Below are 23,551 nucleotides of genomic sequence, written 5' to 3'. Positions count from 1 at the left end.
AAATATGATTCTAAGTAACAGCCTGCTTCCAGCTGGAGATTTACGTATTGGTCACAAACTGTGTGAGCATATTTTAGGATATTTATAAGGGATTTGTATATCTAATTCACAAATGGGAAAATCTGGTAGCAATTTGTACAGTTTTCGGTGAAGTGCTACGCATTTAATACAGAGGGATTTGAATTGATTTGACTGTACCAAGGAAATGAAATACTCATTGTTTTGTCCATCTACAGCAGGGGAGAACTTTGAAAAACAGAAAGATAAAAAAAAAAAAGAAAGCAAGTCCAAGCAGAGAGAGGCCTGAAACAGCAGCAGTTCAACAACAAGAATAATGATGTATGTGTGAAATAGTTCTGCTAGTTTAATATTTCCTACACATTTACCAGATAAATATTCTTATCTATTTATTCTAATAATATTTAATACACCTTTGCAGCATAACATATTAATTAACTCATTAATGGAAGAGAGAGTATATTTTAAAGAATAATGAACTGAGCACAGAAAGTGATTTTCTAACCGCAAGGAAACAAGTCATGTGGAATATATATTGTTTTTTATATATATATTTGTAAAAAGTTATCAAATATATTTGAGAACACACAATGACATTAGCTATTGCAATTTAACTTCCAAATACATACCCACTAGAAGAAATAATCTCTCTCACAATTCAAACCTGTTCTCCCACACGTAATACATAAAAAAAAATTGCCATTCAACAATGTAAGTAGGGGGGAGTGAGAGGGGGGGAGTGAGAGGGGGGGAGTGAGAGGGGGGGAGTGAGAGGGGGGAGTGAGAGGGGGGAGTGAGAGGGGGGGAGTGAGAGGGGGGAGTGAGAGGGGGGAGTGAGAGGGGGGAGTGAGAGGGGGGAGGTAGGTACGGGAGCTAGACTGGGGAGGTAGGTAGGGGAGCTAGACTGGGGAGGTAGGTAGGGGAGCTAGACTGGGGAGGTAGGTAGGGGAGCTAGACTGGGGAGGTAGGTAGGGGAGCTAGACTGGGGAGGTAGGTAGGGGAGCTAGACTGGGGAGGTAGGTAGGGGAGCTAGACTGGGGAGGTAGGTAGGGGAGCTAGACTGGGGAGGTAGGTAGGGGAGCTAGACTGGGGAGGTAGGTAGGGGAGCTAGACTGGGGAGGTAGGTAGGGGAGCTAGACTGGGGAGGTAGGTAGGGGAGCTAGACTGGGGAGGTAGGTAGGGGAGCTAGACTGGGGAGGTAGGTAGGGGAGCTAGACTGGGGAGGTAGGTAGGGGAGCTAGACTGGGGAGGTAGGTAGGGGAGCTAGACTGGGGAGGTAGGTAGGGGAGCTAGACTGGGGAGGTAGGTAGGGGAGCTAGACTGGGGAGGTAGGTAGGGGAGCTAGACTGGGGAGGTAGGTAGGGGAGCTAGACTGGGGAGGTAGGTAGGGGAGCTAGACTGGGGAGGTAGGTAGGGGAGCTAGACTGGGGAGGTAGGTAGGGGAGCTAGACTGGGGAGGTAGGTAGGGGAGCTAGACTGGGGAGGTAGGTAGGGGAGCTAGACTGGGGAGGTAGGTAGGGGAGCTAGACTGGGGAGGTAGGTAGGGGAGCTAGACTGGGGAGGTAGGTAGGGGAGCTAGACTGGGGAGGTAGGTAGGGGAGCTAGACTGGGGAGGTAGGTAGGGGAGCTAGACTGGGGAGGTAGGTAGGGGAGCTAGACTGGGGAGGTAGGTAGGGGAGCTAGACTGGGGAGGTAGGTAGGGGAGCTAGACTGGGGAGGTAGGTAGGGGAGCTAGACTGGGGAGGTAGGTAGGGGAGCTAGACTGGGGAGGTAGGTAGGGGAGCTAGACTGGGGAGGTAGGGGAGAGACTGGGGAGGTAGGGGAGAGACTGGGGAGGTAGGGGAGAGACTGGGGAGGTAGGGGAGAGACTGGGGAGGTAGGGGAGAGACTGGGGAGGTAGGGGAGAGACTGGGGAGGTAGGGGAGAGACTGGGGAGGTAGGGGAGAGACTGGGGAGGTAGGGGAGAGACTGGGGAGAGATTGGGGAGGTAAAGAGAGGGGGAGGTAGAGTGGGGAGGTAAAGAGAGAGGGAGGTAGGGGGGAGGTAGAGGTGGGAGGTAAAGAGAGAGGGAGGTAGGGGGGAGGTAGAGGGGGGAGGTAAAGAGAGAGGGAGGTGAGATGGAGGTAGGGGGGAGGTAAAGAGAGAGGGAGGTGAGAGGGAGGTAGGGGGGAGGTAGAGGGGGAGGTAAAGAGAGAGGGAGGTAGGGGGGAGGGAGAGGGGGAGGTAGAGAGGGAATCTTCCAACAATTTATCATAAAACAAAATTGCCCTAGATCACAAATACACCTTGGCCATTTTTTAAATCCCAAAACAGTAGCTCTGCAGAAGATTAACAAAGATTAGATGGGAAGATCAGATAATTAATAAGGAGCTGCTGATCCAAAAGGGAAGATGCTGACACCTTAAAGAAGCATCAGTCTGGTAATCTGGGGGGGGGGGGGGGGGGTAAAAACTGTAGAGTGAGACCCAGGCCTGATGGTTACAGTAAGCAGGTTCAAATGCATGTACACTGAAGTAGTTATGTAGGGATGAAGAGGCTTGCACAGGATATACTAGCATGGAGAGCTGCCTCATACCAGTCTTCAGACTGAAGACAACAACTGCGTCTGAATGAATATAATACTTTCCTTGTTGTTACCACAAAGTTTTGAAATTTCTTAAAAAAGTACAAGGTAAATGAAAATTGTTTAAATATATTGTTTCCGACTCTTTGAGGAATTGTTGCATGGTTTTTACAAATTGCTGCCAGCGGTTGGTCATTTGTGAGCTAGCAAACTAAAACTTCCAGGAAGCTTTGAAAAATTAAGAGCTTCATTTATGGTAGATTTTCCTTCATATAACACTGCCAAAACTGCTGGAAACAATTTTCTCAACGTTCTTTTCATACCTTTCATTACATACAAGTTTTTTATTCAGACACGGGATGAAACCAATTTCATGATGGTACATTAACAAACAATTTTGCTAGAAATTTTAGACTGGACACACACTTACTTACTTACTAAGAAGGAGCATCATGAATAAAAACGGATACAAATGCTGAGAAAAGTAGTCTGTAGGACTGGTCAGTGGTTATGTAGATAAAAGGGAGGACTGGATTTTGCATAAACGTGGGCCAGGATTATGTAAGATGTCAACCAGAACCCAGTATCACACAACACACAAGTAAAACAGGGGGGGCTCAAATGAAACATATGCAAAAAATGAGATCTGAAAAGCTGAGATGTGAGGATGTTATGTTAATGAAAGAGAAAAGGAAATTAAGGTGAGGACAAAACGGGAACTGTAACAGGGTAGAATAGAAAGAAAGATAAAGTTTTAATGCCTAGTTGGAAATAAGGTCCTGTTGGAGACGGAGCGTAAGTTTAGATTGGGGAAAGTCAGGAAAGAAATTTGCAGGGTCGTTTTCAAAGAATTATCAAGCAATTCACTTTTAAAAATTTAGGGAAAGCAATTAAAGTCTAAATATGGATGGTTAAATGTTGATTAGAACTGTCATCCTCCCGAATGCCTTGCAACTGTGTCACTTCACTCAGTACAAACGGAAATACAACTACTATAAAGAAACAAGTAGTAGTCAGCAAAAAATGACAAATGACCACTGAAACCCTGAAGGGTTGAAAAGAAAATGAGAAACAAATGACTCTTAGGAAGCAGGTAAAGGAACAAGACCAAGATTCAACAGGTGAGATCAGTCTCAAAGGATACAAAGCCTCATGAAAACTCATGTCATGTCGAGCTCAGTATGACAACTTTGAGGAAGAAGATTAGCAAGGCCATGGCATTGTTTCAGAAATCATACTGGCATTTACATTTGTTAATTTACGCAAACCATAACAATTTAGATTGTGTGACATCATGCAGTCTTATTTGTTATGGTTTCTGTCAATTATCAAATATAAATGGTTGTTAAAGTCTGAAGCACTAGGAACACAATATATCATGAAGCACACCCAGACATGATTACTGCTGACCTACTGAGCATAATTTGCAACACTTTTAAGCATATACATGTATGCAGAGTGGCTATTCATCCTTACTGAAAATGTAATAGGCTTTTACAAATTAGAAAGCTGCATAATGGTATCAGTAATTTTCGGAATGCTGAATGCCCAACTACACAGTCATCAGTGTCCACATAACCATCAGCTGGTATACAACCTGTGTCACCACACACACGCCACATTTGGTGAAATAGCCCTGATCAATTATGGGACAGATTCACAGTGAGAAAACTGCACATAACCATTTGCAACAAGGCTAGTATGAAGTATAGAGTCTTCCAGACAAAAAAATCATGCTGATGATGGCATTATTCTCACTGGGATGCTGTGGAATCAAAGAGTAAGAAAAATTGTGTTTACCAAAAATGTTGATTGTGTGTAGAGGGAAATTTTTAAATGGAGATAATAACAACTGGACCATCAATGTACTACTTAAATTCAATGAGGTGTTCAAATAAACACATACCTGTATGCCAGAAATAAATGGATACTGGTGACTATTGTAAAGCAACTAAGCCAAAAGAGGCAGTTATATATTTACTGCAGTCCCAAATGTTTGAAGCTGACAGTTTTTGTCATTTCGATAGGAGAGGATAACAGCCTATACTTGTATTCATGTACTGGAAACTTTGACAGATGTTTAAGTCTCCATTGATCTCTCTGTGGCACCACAGGCGGTTCACACTGTCACTCCAGATTTACCAGTCACTTCTGTTGTCCTGCAACCGTTGAGTTGCATTGAACACATAGGTAACCAACAGCTATGAAGGATCTTCTTCTATTTTGGTTTACACTACAAATCTTAAGAAATCTCTCCTAAAAAATGTTAAGCACACAGTGAAGTAACAGCTATGAAGGGTTTTCTTCTATTTTGGTCTACACTGCAAGTCATATGAAATCTGGTGTTCCATTTACACACTGTCAATGAAATTTTGGCTTCTATGAACTGCACCAAATGGCAACCATACTTTTTATCATTATGAAGAAAATTTATTTGGAGAGTTGTGCCTGTAAAGTGCAATAAGAGGAAGTTAGTTACAAAAAAACAACTGAGCTGCCTGCAATGCAAGGGTGTGGCAAACTGAAAATAATTGATAATTACAAAGAGAATAAATTACGACAGTTTTCTATAGATCATTAAAAATTGTTTTAGTCAGCTGTCAGGGTCACAGGCTTTGAAGAAACTGAAACAGAAGTTTTCTGTTAAATTCATGTACATTCTCTATAACATCTTGTTTAGTTTGTCTATTGGAGCATTGACGAAACCACCATACTATGGATTTACAGACTTTGTTTCAGGCCCGCATTCCTATCTGTTGAAACATTTTTCCTTATGTATAATATATATATTTTCATTAAATATTTACCATTTTGAAATTTTCAATAATTTAATTATATTCCGTGTGTATGCATAGCCCAAGAAGGTTCTGTAACATTGTGCCTCATGGTCAATTGAAAGTACACCACACAGTGATGGTACTAGAATACCAAGACTAAAAAAAACTAAGGATATTTCATAGACTATTTGAGTCTACGTACCGTCATGTTCACTCTTTTATTATGTAGTATAAGACCTCTCTGAAAAGTTGTAGACGCTACAAGATAATTATGGGTGATTTTAAGGTGACATTAAGGCAAAAGCTAAAGACTACTCAGTGGGAAACATTAGATATGATACCGGAATTCTTCAAAGAAAAAAAAAAAAGAAGACTAGCAAGGACTAAATGAAACTAAAACGAACTTTACTACATTTTATACAAGTTATATAGAGCATGGCAACTCGAACCATCATAAGTATCACAAGTGATTGTAGACTCTTGATAAAGAGTAAATATGAGGGTAACTAATTTAAACCACAAGCAACAAGTTCAGCATCTTAGAAAATAAATGTTATAAGGGCACTGACATAAGGGGAAATAATTCAACAAAGGTATTATGCAAACAGACAAAACAGATGAAGCAGATACAAAGAAAATAACATAAAAGAATATCTCAAATGAAAGGAGACAGCTATTAAGCATTTAAGATGGTAAACGGCAGACAGAGATTGCATTGTTGTTGGTTCTAAGCGACAGTCACGACACATGCGTACATGTGCTTTGCACTTTAAGAAAATGTTTATCCTGCAAATTAGGTCTGTTACTTGTCTATGTAGAATTTGTCATTAACCACCAACAGCAGCAATGACAACTCACAACAAACAACTCGCTTCAAACATGCTGAAAGCTCGCACTGGCTGAGACATTCACATCGTAGCACTCCAAACAGTCTCCTATTTGTGACTCCAATTATAACAACAAAGAGAAAGCTGTACAAGCATTCCACGGTGTTCCAATTTTAGTGTATGTTAAGATGTCATAATGAAATTAAGTCAAATCCTCATATAAAGCTGAATGAGACACATGCAGAAATTCCACTACCAAGGAAGAAAAGCCACCTGCAGATAGTGGCATTTCATGAGAAATGGCTAAAACTGGAGGGATTGGGGGAGAGTGAGAAAAAAAAATTAGCCTGTACTCTGTAATACGAGGGTATTTCGGAAAGTGAAGATACACCATATGCCAGAGGAACAGAAGAGTTTTGACGAGCAAGTTGGCAACACTGGTGTTAACCTTGAACCGTTAGCTTTCTCCTCACAGTCCTTCGGCAGTTGAATATTGCTTCTGGTTGGAGTAGGTCATGTTTAAAATGGCTGCGCCGACTCAGAATCCCACCAAATGCGAAGTGCGCTCCATCATACATTTTCTTCATGCAGAAGGTCAGCGATCAGTGGATATTCACGAACAAAGAACGGGTCGGCCATCTGTGATCTTTGATGCCCTTCTTCAGAGAATGGAGGAAGCAATGTGTGCGAATACACACTCACATTGAAAGAACTGCATCAGAGTATACCGGACATGTCAATGACAACTCTTTATGATGTCGTGACTGTCAAGTTAGGGTACAGGAAATTGTGTGCGAGTTGGGTTCCAAAACTGTTAAGGGAAGAACACAAAAAGGAAAAGGATGGACTTTACACTCTACTTCCTCACACGCTATGCTGAGCAGGTGATGAGTTCCTTGATCACACTGTGACAGGTGACAAGAAGTGGGTGTATCGCTACACACCTGAATCCAAGCAACAATCGATGCAACAGCGCCATTCGAATTCACCAAAAGCCAAGAAATGCGAAACGTCGATTTCAGCAAAGAAAATCATGGCTTTGTTTTTTGGGACAGACAAGGCATTCTGCTCTTGGAATTTATGCCTCCTGGAATGACAATTAATGATGCTGCATATTGCCAGACTTTGAAACGTCTTCGAAGGGCAATTCAAAACAAACAAAGGGGAATGCTGACAAGTGAAGTCTGCTTACTTCGTGACAATGCTCGGCCTCACACAGCGCTCGTAACCGAAGGACTACTCAAACAATTCAAATGGGACGTCTTGGACCTCCGCCATACAGTCCGGACCTTGCGCCCACCAACTTCCATGTCTTCCATTTCCTGTAGTCACATCTTGGTGGAAAATCATTCCATGACAATGAAGAGATCAAAGATGATGTTGAAATGTGGTTCCGACAACAGGTGGCAACCTTCTATGACTGTGGAATACAAAAGCTTGTGCACCGACTTAAAAAGTGTTTGGATAACAGAGGTGGTGATGTCAAAAAATAACAAATAATCCATTTAATAAGATGTAATTGACATTTTCTAAATAAATGTTCTATTTAAGGACTGCGAGTCGTTGTATCTTTACTTTTCAAAATTCCCTCGTATATACATTATTCCCAAAAATTATCACAAACAACATAAAAATAAATATATTACATTTTCAATCTGGCAAAAGAACAAGCTGGCTTTAGAGGTGGATATAACACAGCAGACCATTTGCCAATTGTGAACGAAACTATAGAACAGAACTAGGATCTGAATAAACACTTGATTGGGATGCATGGATTTTGTGGCGGCTTTTGAGATGGTCCTAATAATTTTTTCACTAACAGCCCTTAAGGAATAAGGTTTTGATTTAACTTTTGTTTGTATATTGAGGAATATATATGTCAATGCCATGGCTTACATTGGACTACTTCAGGATAATGAGAAATACAGAATTTAAATAAAAACCAGACACACTATTCCATATCATTGAAACTACTCCCATTTCCTTAAATTAGGAAAACAAAGAGGGAGTACATATATGAACTATCTTCATTTTCCTGATGACTGTTCTGTCTGACCCTAACACAGATCACCATCAATGAATGGAGTAACTTGATAAAGCCTGAATAATGTACCTCCTCAAACAACTACTGACATTGTTGAAAACAATCTCAATCTCATACTTTTCAAAAAGATATTTCTGAGAGCAAATCACTGACCTCATTCATTTGCTAAAAACAGTAGCAAAATTTGGCTATTCTGTTTTCAATGGCAAAATGTATACCATTGGCCCAACAGCCTATCAGGCATCTTGGTCAGTATTTTCATTAATTTGCTGGAAGAAAAATTCAATAATTTTTCAGCTACTGATCTGGGTATTTTGCCATATTCTCAGCACTTAGACAACATTTTGACCACATACAATGGTTACCAGCAAGATAATTACCATTTGTTTGGAATTTTTTATAGTCATCATGAAAAACTGGCTTCACTTGTGTGTCAGAAAATAATGATTGTCACCTATGTTACCTGGACCTTAGAAATGACAGACTTTCCTTGGGTATTTTTCTAAAAGCCACTAATACAGATCAGATTGTGCCTGTTAGTTCAGTGCATCTTCATTCCCATAACAATGCATTTTTCCTTTCAGCCGTTCATTGTGCAGTTTCTGTACTTTTGTCACTCAACAAGCTTAATGATGAGATGATGATAACTATTGCAGTTAATAAAAGTTATGATCCCTTGTCAGTTGAAAATGTCTTCCAAGTTAAAACTGAAGCTAAAGTGACTACTCTATGCTTCACTGCTGCTTCTGGCAGTAATGAGCATAAAAAAAAAGTTTTTGTGATTACATTTTTAGGCCCTATTTCTTATAGAATTCATTGTCTTCTACATAAAAAATACGCATGAAAAGCTGCCTTTTCTACTAACAATAACTAGTAGAAAAATCTTATTCACAATCTCAAGTCCACAGTTGCTTCCATATACAGTTCAGAATATACAGAATCACTAGTGATATGTGTTGTGTTTATTGTATAGAACGAACTGGAAGATCTTTCAATGTCAGATATAAGAAACATTTACTGGGAAAAAGTGGTACTGACATACATAACTCCACTTTAGCTGATCACATGTTAATTTCCGGTCACAAACTGAAAAGTGTTAAGGAAAAGAAAGGTCACAGGCTCAATGTACTCTAAGAGCTGGAGATTTTCAAGCATATTTCTAAGAACAATGGCCTCATCCTCAACAAACAGTTACAATTACACAACAAAAACTTTTTCAATGGCTTTAATCCACTACTCGCAAATTTTTTGTTTCCTTTAATTTTTTACTACGTTTTCTTGCCTCTAGTTCAGAAACATCTCCTCCAAAACTCATATAATTTGCACTACTAAAGTTTCCTTCGCAGGTATTTTTAGATTGTGCAGCTGTTTGTGTAAATATTCTACAATACACTGTAGTTTACACAATAGGAATTTCAGTAAAGCCTAATAGATGACTCTTAGTTTTACTTCACTTACTTGACTAATTTGTATTTTTCAAAAATACATTAAGCTCTCATCTATTTTTTTAATAATTAACAGTTGTTTAATTTGTTTCTGTTATAGTGTCTCAAATGGGCCTACGTCACTGTCAGTGTGTCCGCAACTTGTGTCTTTTTTTCAAAGCAGCAATGTAAGCCGCTGGGCTGCTAGGTCTGACGATATTCCTAGCTAGGGGTACGTACCAAAGGCTGGAACATTTTTAACTTTTGACAATTATTTGCAACCCGCTATGCTATTTTTTCATTGAAACTTATATGGTTGCTGAAAGACAGCCAGTTCAAAACTGTAACTTGATAAAGTAAGTTTGGAAGTATGTTTGAAGATCAACTATAATAAGATAAAAATCTGTATAACCAATGTATTTAAGGGAGGTTACGAAAAAAACATTTTCGGATTTCTATTTCATTACAAAATTTGCAATTTTCCAAATAAAATTATATATATATATATATATATATATATATATAATCACCTAAAAACTCACATGGGAAGTATTTTCTACAGCCATTGGAAATGTTAAAATTTTTACGTGCATTACTTCAAACTCTAATAAAATAGGTAATTTTTTTGTTTGTAAGGCTGTGGATTGCTGCATTATAAAGGTTAAATTGTGTGTGTGTATTGGTAGCACTGTCAAAAACAGCATCTTATCATTTCATAGTATGAACACGAGTTGTATGTGAAAATATTAATGTTTTTTGGTGAGGAAAAGTGATGAATAGATTGGTAAATGTCTCAAGAAGTAAAGTATGATGCCAAAAACGAAGTGTTTTTAAGAAACATGGGTTTCATTGAAATAGATTTTCGAATAAAGGGAAATACTGTGTTCTACATGTAGTGTGTAAAGTTACAGACAACAAAATACAGGAAAACTCGCCAGCATCTAAAGAAACACCCATTAGTGCTTCGAAAATTAAAATAAAACGTCGTGATACACAGCTTTCTCCAAACGAAAGTGATGTAAATGGTAGGTTAGGTTATATTCCGACAGATTTCCACATCCTAATAAGGATGTTAGGTAAATGTGGGTGTTGTAAAATATGTGGAGGGCTAGTTAGTTTACATGAAGACACTGAGGTATCAAATGGACTATCCAGGAAACTTATCATTAATTGTGCTATTTGTAAATATATACATTCATTTTGGAATTCTGGTAAATGTAAAGATAATTATTTTGAAGTAAATGGTAGGTGGTTTTATGGATTAAGAGCTATTGGCAAAGAACACACTGCAGCAGAAACAATGTATGCCGTGATGAATATGCCACGCCCACCATGTAAAAATCGAGAAGTATGCAGGATTTATTGGAGCTGCTGTGGAACCTGTTGCATGTGATTCAATGATGGGCACTGCAAATGAAGCCAATGAAGTAAGTGATGGTGTGACTGACATACCAGTAGCTTTTGATGGCATTTGACAGAAGTGCAGCTCCAGTTCTAAGAATTCTGTTGCTATGGTGATCAGCGTGGATACTTGAAAGGTAATAGATTTCCAGATTTTAACCAAACATTGTCATAAGTGTAAATCAGTGATGAAGAATGGCATTTCTGTGATAGAAATTATGAAGGAACAAGTGGTGATATGGAGGCCTCTGCAGCTATCAAAATTTTTAGTCGATCTGAGAATGAAAGGGGAGTGTGTTACACTAAGTTCTTAGGTGACAGAGACTCAAAAGCATACAACAGTGTAGTAGCCACTCAGCCTTAAGGCGAGAAGATTATCACAAAACTGGAATGTGTTGGTCATGGCCAGAAGAGGATGGGCACTAGGTTGAGAAAGTTTAAACAAAGTTTGAGAGACAAGAAACTTTCTGATGGTAAAACCACAAAACGCACGCTGACAGACAAAATGATTGAAGAACTACAGCAGTGTTATGTGTTGGCCATTAGAAATAAAACTGGGGATTTCCTGAAAATGAAGCAGGCAGTATGAGCTACCTTCTTCCACAGACTGTCAACTTATGAAGAAACAGTACACCATGTTTTCCCTCCTGGACCTGATTCATGGTGCAATTACCGCAATGCCCAGTACTCAAACAGTACATACAGCCAAACATTCCATCCCAGCAGCAGCCTCGGATATCATAAAACCTATTAGCAGATACCTGGCAAATCCTGAATTACTGAAGAAGTGTGTGCATGGTCAGACTCAAAATCCCAACGAGTTGTTCAGTAATCTTATATGGACTCGCTTACCAAAAAATGTTTTTGTTGGAATGAGGACACTAAAGGGGGGGGGGGGGGGGGGTGTCAGTAACGCTGTTATTGCTTTTAATTATGGCAACATTGGTAGGGTGGAGGTGCTACAGCATATGGGAATTAATCATGGAGCAAACTGAGTCAGAGAATTTCAAGAGATGGACAGGGTTTGCACTGATAAAGCGGAGTATGCAGCACAGTTTGCCACTACGAAGTCCAAAAAGAAGAAAAACCTTGGAAAAAGACGAAGAGGATGATACACGGTATGGTGCAGGGTGCTTCTGAGTGACTAAAAATGAAACCACTGCGAGTAGAGTATTCAAATTTTCAGTGAGGAAGAACATACATATCCTGAGCAACTGAACTAAAACTAGAACATAATGTTATGTATAATTACAATTATTTAAGATAACGTACAAAAAATTACACAAAATTTTAACCGTGTAATTAAAAAATTGTATTTCCGAAAGCAGTGGCTGAAATGCAATTACTGTACTTCAGTAGACTCAGAACATACAGTTTAATGTCCTACAAAAGTTTCGTGTCAATGGCTACAGTGGTTCCTGAAATACAGGGAAGCCAAATCACTAAATTTAACATTGTCGAGATAAGGCGTTCCAACTCCCCTTAAAAGAAAGCAGTTCAAATCAACAAAGAAATCATAGAAACAGTATGGAGAGCAAAAGAAATTGCCAGAAGAGTAAACACAGCATTGAGTCCTTTTGGTCAACTACATACATGTTTCAAAACTAAGATTCCCAAATGTCTTAAAATAAAAGTTTACAATTAGTGTATACTACCAGATTTGAATAATGTCAAAGAGACTAGAATTTTTAATGCAAAAATCATGAAACATGTGAGAGTTGGCCAGCAAGAATGTAAAGACGCATCTTGATAATTACTATGAGACACAGATAAATGGTTGGTAGAGCGAACTAGAAAGTTCTGTGCAGATTTACAAGAGACGAGTGAAGGCCATGACAACTTGGCGGAATTCACAGTCGGTGGATGACATTAGAAAACGCACAGGAGATACAATGATGCCTATATCTGAAGATGGTAATGGCAGAAAAATTTCTAGAGGTGGTCTTTAGCCAGCACTGAAGTTTAGTGGGAGCTGCTGCAGCCACTGATGATAAAAACCCATCCCCACTGTTTCAGACACTAATACAAAAGCATGTTAACTTTCTTTACACATACCACCACCACCCTGCGTGTGCATGCACACACATACACCCCTACAGTGATACACATGCACACCTGGGGAGGGGCACTCTGGGATTTGTGGCTCATAACATGAAATCTTTCAAAAGAAATGATAGTGTTTAAACTGGCAAACACTAGCCAGGAAAAAAAATTGCACTCTGATTACAATTCCTTGTCCACTGTAAAGGAAGGTAACTAAGCTGACAGGCTTCTTTAATGCACACCTTTTTATTTAGTGGTCCTCACAGAAGTTTAGAGCTGTTCCCTGTAACCTATTACTTATTTACTACTTATGCTACCCTAAACGTTTTGCTACATATTTTTTAATTTAATTTTTTTTTTTTTTTTTACCGCTACTCTGTCATATTTATAGTGTCACGTTACACGACAGTAACACTGATCTTAACATCCGGGGGAGGGCCCTTTAAAATGTTATTAGCTTATTATCTTGCTCCTTTGTAGTAGGTAGTACACTTCTTAACGTTCAAAATAATCAAACTTTGTGAGGAACTATAATCAGAATCAGGCTGGAGCAGTCATCTTGTTGTACTTATGACATTACAATTATTCGTTTATGAATGTGAACTAGAGAGAGAGAGAGAGAGAGAGAGAGAGAGAGAGAGAGAGAGAGAGAGAGAGAGAGGTTATGAAATTGGGTTAGGTGTGAAGGCGAGGTTGAGGGAGACTCACTAAGAGGCATTTGACTGAAAATACAAGGGATTCCCCTAAATATTTACTCACCGTCACTTGTGACGGATGTTGACTGCTGCTGTTGCTGTTGCTGCTGTGAAGATGGAATCTTTGCACCACCTGCTACTGATTTAATCCGTATTCCCAGACCTTTCTCTTCACTGCTGGTACTATCTGTGCTTTCTCCACCAGATCCAGAAACACTAATGCGTACTGATGGAGCCAATGCAGATGCCATTAGCCCTGCTACAAATACAATTATGTTACTTTATTTATTCACTGTAAATACTGCCAAATGTTGTAGAAAATTTTTTAACACTTTAAAGCATACCAATTGATACAGGCGGCTGCTGAGTGGAACCAAGCAATGAAGATGGCAACAATTCTCCAGAGAGAAAACTGTTTGTGTTGTTACGCAGCAAATCTGCACCTTCACGCATTTTGTCCAGTACATCAGCAGCTTCTGCTGCCAGAGCAGCTTTTGATCTCGATGATTTTGATCGTCCTTGACCCTGTTCATTCCAACCCTTATTATCTTCACTTGCCTGTCGTCGAAGCTGTCCACTTCCTAAAAAATTTCGATATAATGCACATTTTCAGACTCATGAATTGGTATGTCAGAAATGCAATATCATTTACCACAATTTACCAAAAAGATATTCATTACAAATGTATACACACACTCTTATTCAGACAATCTCTTTTAACTCTAATGTCTACCGAACATACCACTAGCAACATCTGAACTATTACACACTTATTCTCTCCCCGCCCCCCTCCCCCCCAATTGTCATTCCATAATTTTGTCATTTATACTCTGAAGATTATTAGTATCAGTTGTTTAATATGGGGAAACACGCGATCTAGTGTGTTATTGGTTACTAGACTGTGTCATATAGGAGTATGATCATGAAATCTGTTTCTGTTCAAGTGTGTGTGTGTGTGTGTGTGTGTGTGTGTGTGTGTGTGCGCGCGCACGCGTACACTCATAAGCAAGCGAGAGAGGGGGGTGAATAGAGAGGGGGGAGGGAGAGAGAGAGGGGGGAGGGAGAGAGAGAGGGGGGAGGGAGAGAGAGAGGGGGGAGGGAGAGAGAGAGGGGGGAGGGGGAGAGAGAGGGGGGAGGGGGAGAGAGAGGGGGGAGGGGGAGAGAGAGGGGGGAGGGGGAGAGAGGGGGGAGGGAGAGAGAGGGGGGAGGGAGAGAGAGGGGGGAGGGAGAGAGAGGGGGGGGAGGGAGAGAGAGGGGGTGTAGGGAGAGAGAGAGGGGGTGGAGGGAGAGAGAGACGGGGGGAGGGAGAGAGAGACGGGGGGAGGGAGAGAGAGACGGGGGGAGGGAGAGAGAGACGGGGGGAGGGAGAGAGAGACGGGGGGAGGGAGAGAGAGACGGGGGGAGGGAGAGAGAGAGGGGGGAGGGAGAGAGAGAGAGTGGGGTGAGGGAGAGAGAGAGAGTGGGGTGAGGGAGAGAGAGAGAGTGGGGTGAGGGAGAGAGTGGGGTGAGGGAGAGAGTGGGGTGAGGGAGAGAGTGGGGTGAGGGAGAGAGTGGGGTGAGGGAGAGAGTGGGGTGAGGGAGAGAGTGGGGTGAGGGAGAGAGTGGGGTGAGGGAGAGAGTGGGGTGAGGGAGAGAGTGGGGTGAGGGAGAGAGTGGGGTGAGGGAGAGAGTGGGGTGAGGGAGAGAGTGGGGTGAGGGAGAGAGTGGGGTGAGGGAGAGAGTGGGGTGAGGGAGAGAGTGGGGTGAGGGAGAGAGTGGGGTGAGGGAGAGAGTGGGGTGAGGGAGAGAGTGGGGTGAGGGAGAGAGTGGGGTGAGGGAGAGAGTGGGGTGAGGGAGAGAGTGGGGTGAGGGAGAGAGTGGGGTGAGGGAGAGAGTGGGGTGAGGGAGAGAGTGGGGTGAGGGAGAGAGTGGGGTGAGGGAGAGAGTGGGGTGAGGGAGAGAGTGGGGTGAGGGAGAGAGCGGGGTGAGGGAGAGAGCGGGGTGAGGGAGAGAGCGGGGTGAGGGAGAGAGCGGGGTGAGGGAGAGAGCGGGGTGAGGGAGAGAGCGGGGTGAGGGAGAGAGCGGGGTGAGGGAGAGAGCGGGGTGAGGGAGAGAGCGGGGTGAGGGAGAGAGTGGGGTGAGGGAGAGAGTGGGGTGAGGGAGAGAGTGGGGTGAGGGAGAGAGTGGGGTGAGGGAGAGAGTGGGGTGAGGGAGAGAGTGGGGTGAGGGAGAGAGTGGGGTGAGGGAGAGAGAGGGAGGAGGGTGAGGGAGGGGGAGGAGGGGGAGGAGGGGGAGGGAGGGGGAGGGGGATGGAGGGGGAGAGAGAGGGAGGAGGGGGAGGGAGTGGGATGGAGGGGGAGGGAGAGAGAGGGAGGAGGGGGAGGGAGGGGAATGGAGGGGGAGGGAGAGAGAGAGGGGAGGGGGAGGGAGGGGAATGGAGGGGAGGGAGAGAGAGGGGGGACGAAGAAAGAGGGGAGGAGGGAGAGGGGGTAGGAGGAGAGGGGGAGGGGTAGAGAGGGGGGGCACATCAAGGAGCTATAACTATGTACCTGAGCCACTCTCACCAAGAGCCAGTGTCTCAACGATGGTAGCCAGATCACCAGAAGCGATGGCTGACAGGTCGGAATGCGGTTCCCTCAAAGCGTGCACCACTACAGATAGTTCGCCTTGCGGTTGTAACTGGGCTTCTCCAGCTACTGCCACAATTGCTTCCGCTCGAGCAACAGTGAGTACGCTCTCTGCTATTGCCTCAGCTGCTTGCTATCAACCAAAAGATTTTCATAAAACTTTTGATTTAAAAGAAGAACAAAATTGTATACAAAATATTGAGCAACATTTATTACTGAAATCAACTTTTGATTTAAAATAAGGAAAAATATTATACAAAATATTCAGCTACGTTTTACAGCAATAACATTAAACACAAAAGAAGAGAATCTATGTTGACAGCTGTAAAATAATGCAAGGTAAGTGCCTAATTATTTGTCACATTTCGAAGCAATTCCTGTTTAAAAATTTCTGGTCAATTTACTGTTTGTTTCCTTTTACCATCAGCTGAAGATTTTGTGAAGATTTTGATTTCTCTCTCTCTTTCCCCTTAGTACAAGCAAAAATTTACATAAACACTGTCTGCAGAAACCAGGTTGACACTCAGTGGGGTGGGTGATGGGAGCAACCATAAAGTCATTTCCCATTTACAATTGCTCTCACCAGCCTGCACGCTAAGTGTCAACTTTTGTGCGAACACTACAGCTATTGTACCTGTCTACAGCAAGAAATGTTATATATTTCTTATCTTAACCATCATACCATCACCTCTCTGTAACAACAACACAATATGTTGCTATAAGATATAACATTACTCTTGAATAATGAATTTTATTTCCTTCCATGCGTGTACCTTTTTTATTTTCTTGTTGTATATGGCCAGTGTCGAAATTGTGCAAATTTAATTAAAGAAAATATAAGAAATGAATCTTGTAGAGTCAACGATAAAGTCAGAAAAGATAATAAAAATTCTTTAGAGTAAGTATGCAAAGCAGCAAGCATATGTGATGTGATGCAGCTGTGTATGAGAGATGGTGCAAGAGAGTGTTGTTACAGCACAGTGACTATGAGTGCAACATAATCCCGTGGTTATTATAGGTGACAAGATCCAAGGGCCACAGTACACTGGTAACTGTGTAAGTTTATAATCAGGTTTAAGAAGAGTTAAAAAGAATAATACTGTTGGAACATAGCACAAATTTAAAAAATTTGAATTTAGGGATGAGAGAAGACTATTGCAATTGTTGCCACTGAGCTACTATTTCGCTCCTACAATGTTTCATAATGGAAGACTGAACCATTTTTAGTATTATAAAAGACTTGTCAGTATTCTGAGTGAACTTTCTTCATAAATTTTTCGGCATTAGTATTCCAAATCACTGCCACATAAAACAGGGTCCATATCCAATCACAAGTTCTGAGAATCACATCATGAATCAAAAAGTCTATTATTTGAAGAATTGATAACTTTGCCAGAAAGAACAGTAAATTTCTTTGTTAAAATTGAAAGTTCATTTCTTGTTAATTGATCAATGTCATTACATAATTCTTGAGCTAAACATTCATGGGCAACTTACGGTAACTGTTAAAATCATTAAATCTGGCAAATCTTAATGAATTTTACCATTTATCCAACTATGCTGAGTACTTTTGTGTGTTTTTGGTAAATATATGTACTAATGTCTTGAGTCCTTCACATTTAAATGTGATAAATGTCAGGGTGAACTGTAATTATTTGAAAGGATTGGTTAACCATAATTAGTAATGTTAAAGATTACAGTGAGGTTACACCACACCATTATTACCATTTCCCATAATAATGCAGTAATTCATTTATTTTTCATTTTGTCTATAACTTCCTTAAAGAATTCTAAAGTTTTGAATATGTATTTGCATTTGCATAGCTATTTTTCTTCACTTTGATATACAAATAAGTTTCTGCAAAAGTGGCAACAAATGTCACTGATAAATGTGTTTCTGACTACCATGTAAATGTAAATTTGTTATAATCTCTGATTTCAGGAATAAATTTTCAGCATTAGGACTGGCAGCTATGTGAGTTCATTACATAATTCAAATTTTATTAAACTGCAGGTTTCTCATTAAAGACAAATCCGACTAATCAGTCAAGATTAATCTTTACACTTTGTCATTACTGCGCAGTGTACCTACTTCTTACGCTAACAATTAGTGTACACTTTGCTGCACTCTTTTGGTCTATTCGCTTCAGAAACAATGCCTTTCCAACAAACAAGCTACACACAAAGTTGACTATAGCATGTATGAGATGAGGTGGAAATGTTACATCTCATGTCACTGTACATGATAGGATAAGAAAAAATCCACTAGACTTGCATCACCCTACAGCAAATTCAGTAAGTTCTTAATACTTGTCTGTTGATAATGCCGAATCCCATATGATAAGCTACAGACTGTCTGGATATAAAATATCAGTACAGAGCTTTGACTAGAGACATCCATAGGTACGATTCCAAGAGAATACTGAATGTGGAAACTTGGTTTTATTAATTATGGCATACCTTACGTACTACTGCTGACTGTAACAACTGCATTAGTTGTTTATATCCTGTACACAGCTATACACATACCATTTATATGGTGAACTTTAAATCTCTGTCATTAAAATTTTAAGCAATGATATCAAGTCCTGGAAAGTAAAGTGGTATGAGTAATCCACACCACCATCATCTTTAGAGGCTTACAAAATCTTAAACATGAGTGTGGTTAAAAGAAAACCACAAAATATTCAAAATTAATTAAAAAATATCACATTCCCACACAAATAAAAATAAGTATCAACTAGCCATTCTACAACTCCCTAAAACCTCCAGCTGACTAGGTCTGGACAGCTCACAAAATGCATACAAAATTTGTCTCATAGCCTGCTCAAATAGGAAGCATACTCAAATCTACACTAGAAAATAGTGTACTCTCTTAAAATATGAGTTACCGTAATGAATATGCCACAGCAATACAAACAGGTTGACCATTCCACTAGAGCAAAAAGCAATGCGTAAGGGGGCTATTTCTGAAGTGGAGGCATGTGAGTAAGATCTCCTTGCAACTGTGTAACCAAGAGGAGAAACGCCACAGACAAATTCGTTTTCATAGTCCACATCTTTTAACCCTTACCTCCAGCCATTCTTCCTAATCCTTCCTGGCTACTAAGTCATCCAGTTTGTTTCCATTCACTCCAGTGTGTCCCAGTACCCAACTTATCACACAGCAGCAACAAGGAAATAATATCTTTAATATTGTGTACAATTTTTCTGTAGAGTATATTTATTAAGGGCCTGGAGAGCACTAACGTATCTGAACAATCTCACTCTTGCCCCTTCTGCCCCGTTGTCCCCAGGATCAAGTGTAGCTCAGTACGATACATTTTAATCCTATCATGGCAGGTAGATGCTGAAGACACGATCAGAAAAATTGTTGGGTGGTCAAGTGAATTTTGTCGCTTTGCCCCACCTGTATACCTAACAACTATATTTGGAGTGCTTTCTTTCCTAAAATTAGGCAAATTTAAAATAATTCTCTGCCTCTTAATGTACAAAGGTGGCGGCTAAATCCAACCTTGTAATAAAAACATTCAACACGCACCTTTCTGTATTGTGGCTTTATGCTTGGATCCCATACAGCCTTGTTGCTCACAAAGAATTATCTGAAATATCTGTTGATCCATTGTGGACCGGAACAGCAACTGATCAAATATTTAACAAAGAAATTTGCTGAACAGCTATGCAAATTGAGAAGTTATTTTATTTTATTTTTGCTACCAGTTTTGGCAATGCAATGTGCCATATCCCAACATGCAACTGAAGTCAAATCTTCGAAGGAAGCACTTGAGAATTCACGACATCCAGAAACAGATGGACCCAGTATACCAATATTGATAATTTTGGAGAGGTGCACATGAGGCCTGAAGATGGCATATTGAATTGCCGAAACTTGTAGTGAAAGTAAAAGAAAATAATTTCTCAATTTGCACAGCTATTTGGTGAATTTCTTCGTTAAAAATTATCTGAAATAGTCCAGGGCTGGATAACCTACAGTGTGGCAAGCAAGTTCTTGAGGTACTGAGTGCATTTTGTAAGCTTGGTGCACCAAGAATACTTGCCACTTGATTTGAAGAGGGCAGCTTGCCATCATCCGCACAAAGGCTACGAACAGGGCCCATGTGACTGATGTACTTCCTTCACGATGGACTGTATCTAAGATTTTCAGGTATGTTCTTGCTGATCTATACACTGTCACAGAACAAATTTAGTCGATATGGACGTAAGTGTGGCACTTCAAGAACACTAACTCAAACAATGACTGGAATGTAATACGCTGAGGCTGAATTCAGTTCCATTTCAGCTAATACCAGAAGATTACATCTTGAACAAGCCTTAGGAGAGAACCAGACAACAATCAAACACGAATCTTCACATATATATTCCATCAAACTTATGGTTCATCTTGCATTTTGATGCTTTTATTACAGTCATCAGTCTGAAGACTGGTTTGAGGCAGCTCTTAATGTTAAGTCTCTCTTGAGTAAATCTTTTCATATCTGCACAGCAACTCCAGACAACATCCACTTGCACTTACTTAATGCAGTCAACACATTAGTCTCTTATTCAAGTTCTACTCCCCATACTTCCTTCCATTGTCAAACTGACTACTCCTTGAAGCTACTGGATTTATCTTATTAACCTCTCCTAGTCAAATCTTAATGACAGAGGGATGGCTTGCACAACTCTATGATACAAATAGCTGTACCATATGTGAAATTACGTCAGAGGTGTATCTGTGGTGAGGTCAGACAGATTTGTGTTTCCTGAAGAAAGGCAGAAGTATTATCACTAGTTGTAGGAGCAACAGTATGGGGGATTTACATATCTGATCTTGTAACATTAGCCAACACTTTCTTATGTTGGTAAAGCTACCAACAGGCAGAAGACGTGCTTTGTTGGTGCATGTCTTGATTGTAACTGAGGTAAGCTCATGCCACAGTGTTCTTCCTTGGCATGCCAGTGTAGAAGTTGGTACAAAAACAGCTAAGTAAAAAATCGGTGCCATTCACACGTTTATTTATACGTAAAGGCCAAATTCGTAACTTTCCTTTATGTGAGACTGCGTTTGCAAGAGTCACGTGATAATTTGAAATTCTAGATTCAGATATTGTACTGTCCGTGTCATTTCAGCAAAATCTTGCATTCCTTGTATCAATAACCATAATTTGTATTGCAAAATTTTGAACGATCAGAAGTGCTGCGATAAACACTTACCTTTACTTTATAGTCAATTCTACGTTTAAACTCATTCATGCTCTTTTAAAATTTGAAAACAGTAGGCCTATCCTCATTCAAAACAATCGTCTCTAATTTCATTGTATAATTAGAGACGAAACAGCTTATTTTGACAATTTTTGAATGCTAACAAAACTATACTTTCATAAATTAACAGTACAAGTCTTTTGGATAACTTATTTCATAACAGAGCAGCATTTGTAGTTCAAAGTTACTGCCAAAGAACAGATCACCCCAAATTTCATTATATATCAACACAAATAAACATGCATTTTTCAGAAGTTACCATTCTCCTGTACATAATTTAATCTCTAGTAAATTAGCATTTGTGATTTGCAGATATTGTAACTAACATATTGTGTAGCATCTAGCTTTCCCTTAAAGAGGAGTATAAATATCTACGTTTATCTTATATTAATTCTATTATTCTATTTTCAAGTTTGTTAGTGACTATAATTAACGTCAGAATTTTAGAAAACTGTCATTTTTACCATTGGTTTTTCTGTTTCCTTATTAGAAATATCTTTTGGCATATTTACTTCAGTTCTTATATGGAATTAATACTTTAGCTCAACAGATTAAAAGATAATCAGTAGACTTAGTTTTAAAATAATTTGTTCACTGTCCTGTAATACATTGCAACAGCCAAAATGCAGCTCCACTGTGAATGCTGTTCTTAAACGCAGGATGAGTTGGTTGACATTCATAAGCAGCTTGAAATTGACCTGACTACTATCAAACGAATGTCAACTACTGCGAATCAGGGTGTGGAAGGGCTCCTAAGGGTCGTGGTACCAATACCAAAGGTATCCTAAGTAACATCCTCTCCTGTGGATCCTCTCTCCTCTGCAGAAAGTACATGATCTATGATTACCTGTCCACTTGACTGCGATTGGCATGTCAATGGTAGATCTGGTAGTCGTGACATGGTGGATGGTGACCAGGAAGGACTCGGAGATTTGTATGAGGGTTGAATGAGAAGTGATGCCTCCACCTTCGTTAATTGGGTTTGGATGATAATACTTTAATAACTCAAATGCAGAAATAATCCTTAGAATGTGATCTTTGATAACCAATATTCAATTTTCCACATAATCACCAGCCAATTGGATACATTTCTGCCAACGATGAACAAGTTTTCTGAAGCCGTCACAGAAGAAGTCGACGCACTCTTTTTGCAACCACATTCTCACAGTTCTCTTAACGGCTTCATCAGAAGCGTAATGATGTCCCTGCAGATCATCTTTCATTATCGAAAACAGATAAAAGTCAGACTGTGCTAAATCTGGACTGTATGGAGAATGGTGTACGGTGGTGAGAGTCAGCCTCTGAAGTTCTGCTGTGGTGGCATGTGAAGTGCATAGTTTGGCATTGTGATGATACAGGAAAACATTTCCCTTTTCCTTTTGGACCCTTGTTAGCTGTCGTTTCAGAGTTTGCAGCAGTGTGATGTAATGCTCTGAATTTATTGTTGTTTCACAATCATGAAAAATCAACATAACACTATCTGCATCCTAGAACACTGTGGCCATGATTTTTCCAGCGGAGGGCCGCGTCTAATTTCCTTTTCTGGGGCGAGTCTGTGTCGATATTCCATGACTGACGTTTCATCTCCGGGTTGTAATGGTGTACCCACACTTCGTCTCCTGTCACAAGTGAATGGAGAATGGTGTCACCTTCATTCTCTTAACACGAGAGGAGTTCCCACCAAATTTCAAGTCTGTCTGTTTTCATTTCAGGAGTCAGCATCCAGGTTACCCATCATGCACAGATCTTTTGATAGCAAAGCAAACCAATGATGTGACCCACACATTCTTGTGAAATTCTGATCGTGCTTGCAATTTCTCTCTGAGTGATACCACAATCGTCATGAATCAATCTGTCAGTAAACTTACTTGCTCAACCCCACACAGTATTC

General features: G+C 40.4%; 1 protein-coding gene across 8 annotated transcripts in view; it reads right to left on the bottom strand.

Moving 5' to 3' along the window:
• The window catches only part of LOC126279069 (E3 ubiquitin-protein ligase HECTD1), a 311,851-nt gene that overhangs the window by 84,514 nt on the left and 203,786 nt on the right, over positions 1–23,551 (bottom strand). For 4 of the 8 annotated variants that reach the window (XM_049979517.1, XM_049979523.1, XM_049979520.1 and 1 more), the window contains 3 exons: positions 16,321–16,531; positions 14,137–14,373; positions 13,857–14,051 (listed from right to left, as the gene is read on the bottom strand). In XM_049979517.1, coding sequence (XP_049835474.1) covers positions 13,857–14,051; positions 14,137–14,373; positions 16,321–16,531 — 643 coding nt within the window. The remainder of the gene's footprint in view (positions 1–13,856; positions 14,052–14,136; positions 14,374–16,320; positions 16,532–23,551) is intronic. The other 4 variants (XM_049979518.1, XM_049979524.1, XM_049979521.1 and 1 more) reach the window with 1 other exon arrangement.

Source organism: Schistocerca gregaria, chromosome 6 (genome assembly GCF_023897955.1).
Source record: "Schistocerca gregaria isolate iqSchGreg1 chromosome 6, iqSchGreg1.2, whole genome shotgun sequence".
Lineage (NCBI taxonomy): Eukaryota > Metazoa > Arthropoda > Insecta > Orthoptera > Acrididae > Schistocerca > Schistocerca gregaria.
This window is presented reverse-complemented; position numbering and strand designations above follow the sequence as displayed.